The sequence below is a fragment of the Primulina eburnea genome, unplaced genomic scaffold (genome assembly GCF_022965805.1).
Source record: "Primulina eburnea isolate SZY01 unplaced genomic scaffold, ASM2296580v1 ctg1224_ERROPOS3294427, whole genome shotgun sequence".
NCBI lineage: Eukaryota > Viridiplantae > Streptophyta > Magnoliopsida > Lamiales > Gesneriaceae > Primulina > Primulina eburnea.
The window spans coordinates 25,016-37,369 of record NW_027330756.1 but is presented as its reverse complement, the minus strand read 5'-3'; the positions used below and the strand labels follow the sequence as shown (position 1 = coordinate 37,369).

The 12,354-nt window shown below is 36.4% G+C and overlaps 3 protein-coding genes across 3 annotated transcripts; all 3 read right to left on the bottom strand.

The window, feature by feature from the left end:
* Nucleotides 1-129: 129 nt before the first annotated feature.
* On the bottom strand, nucleotides 130-4,670 carry LOC140820560 (nonsense-mediated mRNA decay factor SMG7-like). The gene is given in 7 exon segments (XM_073180851.1): nucleotides 130-2,337; nucleotides 2,447-2,655; nucleotides 2,791-2,913; nucleotides 2,985-3,287; nucleotides 3,289-3,579; nucleotides 3,669-3,753; nucleotides 4,409-4,670. Coding segments are annotated over 6 exon segments (2,907 nt in total). The 5' UTR covers nucleotides 3,720-3,753; nucleotides 4,409-4,670; the 3' UTR covers nucleotides 130-407.
* Nucleotides 4,671-7,616: 2,946 nt separating this feature from the next.
* LOC140820576 (VQ motif-containing protein 4-like) lies at nucleotides 7,617-8,677 on the bottom strand. The gene has a single exon (XM_073180872.1). The coding sequence runs from the start codon at nucleotides 8,439-8,441 to the stop codon at nucleotides 7,734-7,736; it is 708 nt and encodes a 235-aa protein (XP_073036973.1). The 5' UTR covers nucleotides 8,442-8,677; the 3' UTR covers nucleotides 7,617-7,733.
* A 2,324-nt stretch (nucleotides 8,678-11,001) lies between these two features.
* Nucleotides 11,002-11,983, bottom strand: LOC140820571 (non-classical arabinogalactan protein 30-like). Its single transcript, XM_073180868.1, has 2 exons — nucleotides 11,580-11,983; nucleotides 11,002-11,473 (listed from the first exon to the last, which is right to left on the bottom strand). Exons 1-2 carry the CDS (start codon nucleotides 11,941-11,943, stop codon nucleotides 11,160-11,162), a joined length of 678 nt encoding a protein of 225 aa, XP_073036969.1. The 5' UTR covers nucleotides 11,944-11,983; the 3' UTR covers nucleotides 11,002-11,159.
* Between the last annotated feature and the right edge of the window lie 371 nt (nucleotides 11,984-12,354).

Here is a 12,354-nt window from a genome sequence, read left to right as displayed (position 1 = left end):
AGTACTGATTAAATTAAAACGAACCTACGGTGGGAAATGATGAAAGAAAATAACATTTACAATGGGTTATGTTAAATAACAGTTTCTGAAATGTTCCTTAGCAATAGGACATTCTTACCAGGTCAACAATAGTTTAAAACTTTAATTTCAAATATCTACAAATATACTCTATGGATATAAACATTATAGTAATCATTATCTTAGTAATATATCTGGCATGCACATGACAAATATAGCGTAATAAAAAGTTGTATAAACACGTCCCTATAACACACCAAGAGAGTTGCTTCCGACACATTGACACATTGAAAAAGGAATGAAGCCTACATATTTTGAGGTGGAGGCCAACCACATCCAAGAGTGGCCAATGAATTTGGAGCAACATAGCATGTACCCCCGACTTATATTCAGTTTCCAACAAAAGTATGACCCCTTAGCTGCAATTCTGATTGCAGCAGACACTCTCTCTCCTTAAGATACTGCAAAAGTGGCGGCTGTTCTTGTCTAATCTCCATGCCAACACCACATAAATAAGGAACTGGTCTTTGGTAACCTGTAAAAAAAGTTTCCCTTGGCTGTTTTTGATCTGCTGACCCATACACAGGAGATGTATTTGGATGTAATTGGGGGCTCCCCAGATAAACCATTGGATTTGGAACCAAATGGTTTCCCCGCTGATCACATAGATCAAGCCTGCAAACTTGGTTTGTTTGAAAATTCTCGAAGGCGGGGCGAGCATTGTAAACAAGTGGTGATATGTGATTGGAGGTATTCTCCACATTCTGACTGTTTCTGTAGTGATAAAGCCACTCTGAAGAACTCATTCCAAGAACTGGTGGGTAACCATCGACCAGAACTGAGACTCTGGGAGGAGTAGACCCGATTGGTGAACGATTTGAAACACCTTTCGTGTATGGTGCCGCACCAAGAATCCCATCTGATCCGTTCTTGTACTCAGGTGAGATTAATGGATTCCTTTTCAACCAAACGGTGTTTTCTGGCAACAAAGGGGCAGAAGGTAAAGGTGCAACATAAGGAGGTGAATCGTAGCTGATTGTTGAAATAGGCCCGTGGTCTATATCGAAATTCTTTTTTTCCAATATAGATAGATCGGATAAGGACATAGAGGCTATTTCCTCGATAGGATCGAGCTTCTTGTGTTCATTGAAGTCTTTGGTCCCATTTTCTGTTTCATACTTCGAAACTCCTCTATCGAGGACCCATGCACTTAGAGAGGGAGGTCCAGTGGAGTGGGTCGTCAAGTCCTTGAACAGCTTGTGTTGTCCTGAATCAGACACCGTGGAGCAGAAACTAAATGAATCACCATCTTCCGACTGCTGACTGGTGGAAAATGTCGTGGCACGGCATAAACATTCATCAAGAAGCGTTCTCAGTGTATCTGTGGCTTCAGGACTAACTGGATGGGTTGTAGACTGAGGGGTATAAATTGGTGCGGAGTTGTGCCTTGTGATTGGATTGAAGAGAATCACTTCTTCATCTTCAGCAATCATTAATCGTGTTTTCTTTAGAGTTGACGATGTCTCTGCATTTATCATCACTTCAAGGCTGGAACCAGACCCCGTGCCGGATGATTCTGCTTGGCTTGGACATTTTTCTTTCTCGAAACTGCAGAAATTTCTTCCCTCTTTGTCTTTGGAGATCCAATCTCGTGAACTTTTGGCTCGGTCCACAATTCTTGTTGCAGCATGAATTATACGCTGAGAACGCCTTCTATAAGAATCGCCCTCCCATTCCTGATTAGTAGTAGTGAAATCCAGCATTTCATGCACATGGGCTAACGGGTAAAAACCTCTCAACTCATGATCTTCCCAAAGAGCAGTATTATCCGTATCTACTACGCTCTCATTTTGATCGAGTCTGTTCAAGAACTCACATAAAACACCAAAAAAATAACACATGGCATTCAAAACTCTTTCATCAGCAACATGCAGTTCTGCGTCATCAAGTGCTCCGACTAACCACTCAACGAAAACCAACACCGCTGGTAAAAGTGGACATTTAGCCATACTACACTTCCAGCATCTCTCAGTGAGTCGACCCATGCAAATGAAAACAGTGGCCAACGCTAATGTTGTATATTCAGACTGCATATTCTCATCTATCCCTGTAGAATCTTTTAGTTTTGGGTTCTGGACCAATCTATGAAGCACGAAGATAAATGTGGAAACAAGTTGAATGGCACGATAAGGACCGTTTCTCAATGTATCCAAAAACTGATAAGACTCCATCGTTGCAGTAAGTTCTGCATCATTAACTACTAATAAAGCTTCTAAACTGCTCAAGGTATGGGCAAACGTGCGGGGAAATTCCTCCAAACTGCGTTAAAATCAACCATTTATTTATATATCATAGGTTGAAGTGATAGTAATATACAGATGCATGAAACAGTCGATAGCAAAGGCGCAAAGATTATGGCGACAAGTACCTGGATCTCATTATGAAGAAGCTTATAGTTCGGATTACTGCTGACCACAGGTCAAACATTTCAGCAGAAGCATGGTTCGTCTCAGCTATTTTGCTTTCTTTTGGAGAACCATTCTCTGCAGTAGATTTATTGTGCAAGAAATTTCTACGGGGTATATTGTAAAAGTCAAATTCCTCGCTAGAAAATGTCGGCGACTGAATAGGCTTTATCTGAAAATCCACCAAAAAATTATCACTTAATTTCCACAACGTAAGAAACAATCCATTTGATACAAGGGGAAAAAAGCAATCCATTTCAATCAGTTGCCAAGAAGTATGAAATCCAGTAGCCAAAAACTGCATTACCTCTTCAAAGAGTAGCACAAGGTTTCCCCAAGCATCAGGAAAAGGCTCTTTCACCTCTAAACTCCTCATCGAATGATACAATGCAAGAAAAGAATCTCCAACATATGTCGCAAGCAAAGCCAACTGCAGACGAGAAAAAATAACTACTTTTATTCCAAGATGTAAAATGAATTTGATATCGTTAGATCATCTACCTGATTGTGAGGATTTCCACTTCCTGGCCAAGTTTTGGTTGCTCTTAGGTAGTAGTTTGCTGCCACTGACCATTTTCGAGCATCGGGTTTTTTAAGAATTTCTGCATACCTAGACAAATCACCCAGACAAATTAAAAGGCGGTGGCATGTAAACTGATGTTTATGCAGCTTTGTTTGCTCAACGGAAAATGAACTAGCATTATTGTCCAGGAAAACTTCCCCTAGAAGCCCACAACTTCGTTTAAGTTTGAAAATCAAATCATTATAGAATGTAGATGCTTCTGATAAGAACGACATTGAATCCTTCCAAATGATGATCGAATTTGCTTGGAGAATCAACATTTTGAGGATGAGTCTCCTTAACATTATCCTTATCCAAAGATTGTATCCTAATTCTTTTGCGGAATTCGTTAATATGCTTGTAGTGCAACTTCCAAAGAAGATATTCGACATCTTGAATCTCTGCCATCTCATTAGTTGACAAAAGAATTTTCTCTAATCCTGTTCGGACTTCATGGTATACCTCAAGAACCTCACCATGTAAGATACCTCTGGAATACATTAAAGGTAGCAACCTTTTCTCGTTACTAACAACCTATAACAAAAGAAAAACATTAGATTCCTGTAATTTCTTTATTGATATCACAGAACCAAAATATGTTATAAACTATATTAGGTGATCACCTCAGCTAAAGACTTCTGTGCTTTGCTTTGATTCTCAAGAGAAGAAGACATCTCAAAGCTTATCCGGGGGAGCCAAATAAATTATCTGGTGAAATCAAAGCTTCTTGCTTTAGCTTAAATGCAAATCAGCAACTGCCAATTAACTTAATCCAAGCATTGGAAAATTGTAACGATAAATGTTTATATATTTGATATTACACACAAGCCTATACTATAATTGTGTCTCTGCTTGATAATAAGAAACCATTTATGCAGGGTGCATTAACAATACAAGCCTTGAATGTGAGTTTGACAATATATCAGTCCCTTTTGCGGTGGCCAACAAATTAATCAAGAATGAAGCTATCCGATTTCACACGGCATGGAACCAGGTTCCGTGCGTGTATCAGAAAAACATCCCCTTCGCAGCTTGGAGCTACAATCTCAACCCTCACCAGGATAAGATGAGGAAAACTATATATACTTGCAAATAATAATAATTAGCTTCATCAACAGAGAAGTACACTAGACATAGGTGATCTAAACAAGTATTAGTCAAAATTAATTAACCTTAAAACAAAGTAGAGAACAAGTTCAATAATCTACTATAAAAACATAATAATAAACAAAGTACACATATTAATAGCTTAATCAAAGACCAGAATTCTCAACCAAATTAAATTTACTCAAGCAAACACCAAAGACATTCAAGAAAAGCTTGATCTTTTAAGCAATAAAGAAGCACCAATGCGTGAGAGTACCTGCAGTCAATCGAGAGACCTATCGACGTTCAAAACAAAAATCCAATCAAAAATCCTAAAGATCACTGCAATGCTCCGTACAGTAAGAACAAAAACACTCTTTTTAGATAGAGGGAGAGAGAGAGAGTCCGGAATAGTCAAGAAAGAAAAGAGGGAACAGGATACTTGTGCGAGTCGTAGTTATGGAACAGACAAAGGAGAAGGTGGCTGATTGATGATTATTTGAGAAAATGAGATCGATATCCCATTGATATTTGTTTATATCCTAAACGAATATTTTCTCTATGGTGACTAGATTTTTCAAAGCGAAATACGTCCAAGTGGAGCTTTCATGATGACCATTGCATCCTAAATTCTTGAAAAAATTATTTTGAGAGTATCCCTTGTAATCCAAGTTAACCTCTCAAGATAAATTTAGCTCCCATTAAATATTGGTAAAAATTGTGTGAGATGGTAAAAATTGTGTGAGATAATCTCACGGATCATATACTTTTGTTTGGTTCATCTATGAAAAAAATATTACTTTTTATGCTAAGAGTAATACTTTTTATTGTGAATATCGATAGGATTGATCCATCTCACAGATAAAAATTCGTGAAACCGTCTTACAAGATAACTATTTTTAATTATTTATCAACATACAACACTATGAATACTTTATTTGTTTAGGTGGTCAGCCCCTTTTAATGATTTCGTTTGGTTAATCGCCTATCTAAATGGACCATTTTTTAGAGATCAAGGAACACATAGTTATTTATCAAACACCATATTGAATCGCAATATAATTTAAAATTTAGAGTTAATAATCATCGACTGTATATTTTTATAAATCGCGATGATAAAAAATTAATTGATTAATTAATTTTATTTATAAAAAAAAACATAACTATGGTCAACTATTGTAGTTGATTGGCAGTCGGTGTCACCATGAGTTATTTATTAGTCTGTGTAGATATGATGGTACTAAATGTGGAGTAGACACATGTTGTTCTATCTTGTCCTTCAGACCACAACTGACGCTGACACTTCTCGGCTCATTCGTTTAAATTAATAAAATTACATTTTCTTAAAACTACTTTTTCATACATTACTAATTAAATTGTCGCGTGATTTATTGGTGTGTGTTTGTTTGTAGCAAATACCAATAATTGCGTCGTAGACTTCTAAGCACGAAGACAAGGCTTTTCTATAACAAAACATTCACATTTTTATCGTCATGGCAAATGAGTCCACGAATTGATTATATTAATTAATTTATTGAAACTATATCAATTTATTTTGAATCCATATGCTGCCTAAAATATTTTAAAATCTTTCTCAAATATTTTTTTTAAAAATTATAGGGGTGGGATTGGGTGGAGAGTGAGACACGAACCCGAGTCGTCACTATATTATTTATATGTATAAATGAGACTATCTGCTGGGCCAAAGGCCTTGTCTCAAATCTCGCCCTAATGAAAAATTCGATGTTACACCGAGTGTGTTGCCCAAGTATATAAGATCAATAACTCATATTTAGTCCGTTGATGAAAATACAACCTGGCTAATTAAACATGATTCAAGATGAACAAACTTACACATCTATCCCACCTTTATGGGATTATTTCATCCTACCCCTGCAGGCAGTGCCTGCAAGGGTACATCCAAGGGCCAGAATTTTTTCTGGCCCAATTTTAATTTTTTTTAATTTTTTTTTTCACCATGAGGTAGAATCTCAACCATTCATATGGGGTGTGGGCACTGCCCACACACCCATAATCGAACTAACCACCTTTATGGTAGAGCTTTGCCAAACGGAAATTCTGGCTAACAACTCGCTTTCTCATGATAATCATAACGTCTCCTCGGAGTCAAAGGGACCTTTCGAGTGCTTCCCTACAACAAACTTTGCTTTGTTTGTTGTACTCAATTCATTTTTTGAGATCTAAATTCTGATTTTTTTTTTTAAAAAAAAAAATCTGCTGTATTTTTATGTCGTAGTTCAAGCACCAACAAACTTCAAAATACCATGTTAAATTATCGAGAAATTCATTGAACGAGAATTGGAACTATCTCCATAAGATCGCACTACAGACAGTCGTTTCTTCAGATAGAAAAATTCTCTAAAGAAGAAAAATGCAACACATGTAGGTCACCCCGTCACTAAATTTCCAAGGTTGTATCTATGATTAAGACTTAACAGATCAACACATTGACAAATAGGAAATGGAAACTAGAGCAGCTAATGTTGATTTGAACTATCGAACAAACTTTAGTGATCAATAATTATAAAATTTCTATCTTCAAACTACACTTTTCTTTTCCCTTCCCCACTTGTTCATCCAAAATTTCATGGACTAAGATTTAACCGAAAAAAGAAAAATTACTCGCCACGTGCCTAGAAAGTACAACCAATGACGGATGACTAACGGGTTACTTTGATGTTGAATTTTGAGATATCAGGGGCAACAGTCTCCTCCTTCCCAATAAAATAATATTTGATTTTGAAACAATTTTAATATTTTATTTCACCGCTACGCTCTCCATTACAGAACTTTCCTTGCAAAGAATAAATCGAATGATGCAGTCATAGTTTCATTTGATCAACACCTATAGCGTAGTCGTGTACTGTGTACAAGCCAACCAGACTAAATGGGAAAAAATTAAAAAAGTTAGTTTATTCATTAATTGATATGTAATCCCCGATCAATCTCTCTCACAGAAATATATACAAGTCTGTCATTCTTAAAAGCAATAGGATAGTATAATTTAGGCACATGGGAAACCTCGCGCCAGCCCCTCTCTTGGCATCTTCTTTTCACATGAAGATAAACAACAAAAGAGTCAAAGATTCCATTGTCCCTTGTTTTACTCCTCATTTGACAGCCAACCCCACTTAGCTTATGGTATGGTATACCTTTTCTATCAGCTCTTTGGACATTCACTTTTTTTTTTTACCACTACACCATACATATATATAATAATTAATATCTGCCCAATTACCGATTCTTGGACACTAAGTCATATCATATCATTTGCTTATTTTCCCACTGTATTCAAACTTAGGCGAAAAAGTAATAACCTTGGCATACTTCAAATCTTCCGTGGAGATTATATTTTAAAAAAAAAAAATTCAAGATTATTTTGACATGAAAAAATTAAAGATTTTGAGTGGAAGCATAATGAGAAAAAGATTCATCTTTACATCATAAACAAGTAAAACAAAGGAGATTAGAAATTCTTTCCTTTATCTAAATAAGATTCCAAATCATGTTTATGTTGATGCTTTCACATATAAAATGTTATACAAAAATACCCAATAAGGAATGATGAAAAGGAGAATCACTCAAGAATTAGAAGCATCACCAGAAGTCGCAACTCTAGGCGATGTTACCGGAAATAGAGGCAGAAGCCGGGGCTCCGAATCCCTGGGAGTATTAATCGGCGACTGATGCAAGTAGAAACTTTTCTCTTTAATGGCCTTTTCTTCTGCCTCCACGTCAATGTTATCGCTATTTACAACAGCCATTTGAACATTAATAGGTGACCGGTTGAAAGGGTCGGGTATCAGAGGCGTGACCGGACTGAGAACCAGTGAAGGGAGATCAAGAATACTGGGAGACAGAATTTCCGGCGTGCCGGTTCTGGGTGTACCCGAATTCCCGGCCAAAACCCCGGGCCGAGTGTTGGCTAGTCCAGGGCCCAAGGGGCTGATCTTAAAGTTTCTGAGGCTGCTTCGGCGTTCGTAGAGCTTCGAGGCGGACTTGTCTTTCTTTGCTGCGGTCTTGATGGGCGGGATCGGGCTTCTAACTGAGTCAGGTCTTGAGGCCATACGGGCGGTCTCGGATGATCCGGTGAGCATTTGGACGACTTTCTTGAAGGAGGTGGTGTCGGCTTGGACGAAGGTGGTAGGGTACGGGTTGTTTGGTTCAGATCTAGTGATTGGTTGCGGCGGGCGGGGGGAGTTCGGGGATGTGTAGTGGTGCAAGAAGCCATTGCTGCTGTTTGAGCTGTGGCTGTTTGGAGAAGGAAGAAGAGACGTCGGGTTTTCCATTTCCGGGTCGGGTTTTGCGAGAGCTTCTGGTCTCACAAGGGTGACGGGGGAAATTGCCGTTGCGTAGGAAATAAATATAGAGAGTTGTTCTCTCCTTTCATACTCTCTGTTTGACTCTCTCTTTCTCTCTCTTTTTGTTCTCACAATAAAAAAAAAATTTAAATCTTTATCGATACATATAATATATCATAAGATGCAACAAAAACAAAAAAAAAGTGTGTCAAAATGTTTGAAATGCGAAATTTTTTTTACTTGAATTCGACAAATATGGGATTAAATACCAACTACTTTCTTCAGTTTGGTTAGAAATATTTGAAGCATTTGGCAAAAGCCCTCCACACCTAGGAAGCGCGTGAGATGCACTTAAGAAATATAGGAGTCAGCTGGGCTCGTAATAACGTGTACCACGCGCATGGGGAGAGAGTGGAACGAGTAGCTGGGGATGGTTACTCGGCTAAAATAAGAATCGAAGAAATTACCAAACAAAGGTTCGATATTTGGCGGATTTTGACTTAAATGGGCCCATTAAGTTTGACTATGTAGTGATAATAATGGCCCATTGACTGCCTTCATATAAATATCTCTTCTTCTGTATATATTTTTATTATTTTATTATATAGATACAGATATGTTTTGAAAGCCATATATATATTAATTATGCTACCAAGATTCCAACTCGATAGAATAAAATTCTATATATAATTTCCCTTAAATTAAGATAATTAAAAAAATTGACATTTGATTAATTGTTTTCTTAAATCATGTTTGATTTTCGGGATAGTTTTTGATTAAAAGAAGAAAAACAAAATGCTGGGAATCTATTTATGAAATTGATGACCAAATCAACCTATGAATAAATCAAAATGAATAATGGAGTTCGATTTATTGATCAATTCGATACTTGGTACAATTTGGTTTACATGAGTATAAATAAAATAAAAAGTGGCCAAGACCTATGCCATAATAAGTCCATCGGCGAGAAGCCAATTTGTGGGCAGCATATGCTACCTGTACCTAAGGAGCCCTGAATTTTATCAAGTTAAGCTTTACCTAGTAATTTTCTTTTTTTTTTTACTTCCAAGAACAACATATACATTTTGTATTTAATAATAATTTTTATGTAAACAAAATTCACTTTGGATCCGAGTGGTGAGCAAAATCTTCAATTATTCCGTGGTCGGGTCAGCGACAGTCGGGTGGTCTAATTTTTTCTTAAAAAAAACTATATGTAAATTTTGGATTAATTTGATATTAGTCCGGATAAATCAATTTAAAATATTAAAAAATTATAGAGTTTAAAATTTTAGTCCGGATAAAACTATATTTCTGACTTCGCTACTGGTCAACGACTTAGAAATTGTCTGTCATACACATATAAACAAGTGTTAGGAGGCTTCGGAGGTGTTTTCAACGTGACATTTCGGCAGTGTATATAGTAAGTTTTTTTCATGATGTCTTGTTCTCCAGAATGAAGCAGCCACCCAAAGGAGGACAAAAATGGAAAGGAGAGGCAAAACATATAGAACGATTTTCATAAACTGAAAATGCGCCTTATAATATGCATTTTAAGGGATCGCTTCATCTATTTTTTGATCGGTAAAGTTCCACTCCTTCTTCTGATAAGATGAAGGCTAAAATTTTCCCCACTTACTCCTTTTGTATACTTGGTGTTGGGTCAAGCGGGAAGCGTGTTAGTGTGAGAGTAAAATCGAGATAGATGATTTTACATAAATTGACGTATAATCTATTAAGTTGGGTGAGTCATAAAAAATGATTGTCAAATCTTTAAGTAATACTGATATCTGGTGTACACAACATCAACAATAAGAAATAATAAAACTTAACTTTTCATGGGTCTAGCCGTCCAACTTATTGACACTCAAGTAAGTACATTCTTCATATATATTTATTGCTTAGCGTAATCGTGTGATATCATAATTATAAGAAAATAAAGTAGTATCTGACATCAAAGTTTGGAAATTATAATAATTTAATTCAAAGTGAACGCTAGGCGGAAGCATTGGATTACACTCTTAAACATCAAAATAAACACTTGAGGCGTCGCGTGCCACGATAAATTAGTGAGTAAAAAAACTAGAAATTTAAATAGAAATTAATCTAATATGATTTTATTTTATATAAAAATTTAAACATACTAAATTATAAATTCAAATATTAAATTTAAATAAAAATTAATCTAACAAGATTATATTTCATATAAAAATTTATATTTTTTAAATATTAAACTATATTTTAGATTAAAATTTTAATGGACACGAACTGTTGCTAGTTTTATTAAATTTAAAGTCCACATTTTTGTGTACGTTCTTCAACAAAGTTAATTACATCGATATCAAAACTCGTGAAAAATCTAAAAAACATAAAAAATTACCTATTAATGGATGGATTATATTGACAAAATGTATTTTTATAATTAGACATGATTTCACATTGATTTGACTAAAAAATTACACGATGGGAACATACTTTTTTTTTTTTTGGGATGTTTCCCGTGGTCCAACTATTAGAGACCAAAACAAGTAGCAAATTTAAAAATATAAATTGTTGCATGCATGAAAAGGGTAACTGGATCAAAAACAAATTAAAGCTGCAACAGAGAGCGCATTTTCATCGCTTAATACAGAAAAAAGTAGCATCATGGGCATAAGACAAATATAAATGCAGTCAAAGAAAACAGAGAATATATGCTTCAAATTATCATTTGCACGGCAGTTTCTTAAGGGGCTCGAAGGCGAAGGGTCCAACAGTGAAGAGTTTAAAGGGCAGCTTCTTGTCTGGGGTGGTGATTGGTAGTTTAGTGGGCTTTAAATTAGCGCCGGTGGCTCCGCTGTTGAGGTCAGTGGGGACTTGACATACGGAGAGGGCAGAAGAGACTAGGAACACCTTGCATTTGTGGGAACCATATGTCGTTACCTTGTGTGGCATGAAGAAGAAGAAGCCATTTTTGTCTGTTTTTGCTTGCTCCTCCAAGTGGTACTTTGTGTTGTTGCATTGCAGCTTCACCACCGCTCCTGTAAATGAGTAAAACACAACAATTTTTTTTGCAGTAATGAGAACATAAAGAAAATGAAAATGCATGATTGAAAAAGAGTTTATTTTGTGAAGACAAATAATTACCCGCAAGAGGGGCTGCGCCCATTAAAGTATCGACTCCAACGTACTTGCATGGCTTGCAGTACACAACACCTTGAACAGCCACGAAATTTCTTGCTGTTGGAGAAGGGTAGCTCGGTGGTTTCGCTGGTAGGGTGTTTGGTGGATGCGGCGGAGATTTAACGGTCGGCTGAGTGGGAGGTTGGACTGCAGGTGAGGGGCTTGGAGTAGGTGTAGGGACAGTAGGGTGATGGTAGGGAGAAAGCTGCGGAGGGGCAGCCGGCGGGAAGTGTGACTGTGCGCTGGAGTCTGCAGCAGCCAAGACTGTGGAGATAAGCAGCAGCACGGAAAGCTGAAGAAGAAGTGAAGCATTTAGGAGGGAAGCCATTGTTAGTGGTGGCGAGGCTGTAATTCTTAGAATTTCGGGAGTGTCTGGAGGTGGTGTGAATTTATAGGAAAGGAAGAGGCAATTAATATTTTTGGGGAGAGGAGAAATTGATTTGAGTTTTTAATTAATTCATCGTCCAAATATATAGATTTTATCTTTATTTAGTTTATTCAAAATAATATTGCACTATTTTCCAAAATTTAGTTAATTGGTATAATAGTAAAAAAAAAAGTGATATTAAATGTAAAAGTAAAATATATATCTGAGATAATTAACTAAAACATAAATAAAAATTTATGAGTAGATTTCTTATGAGACAGTCTCACGAGTCTTTATTTGTGAGACATGTCAACTCTATCGATATTTAAAAATAATAATACTTTTTAATAGATTATCCAAATAAGATATCCG

Coding starts and splice junctions, on each gene's coding strand:
- LOC140820576 (XM_073180872.1), bottom strand. CDS start 8,441: ATGGAAAACCCGACGTCTCTTCTTCCTTCTCCAAACAGCCACAGCTCA.
- LOC140820571 (XM_073180868.1), bottom strand. CDS start 11,943: ATGGCTTCCCTCCTAAATGCTTCACTTCTTCTTCAGCTTTCCGTGCTG. Junction 11,474..11,579: donor GGGCGCAGCCCCTCTTGCGG/GTAATTATTTGT, acceptor ACTCATTTACAG/GAGCGGTGGTGAAGCTGCAA.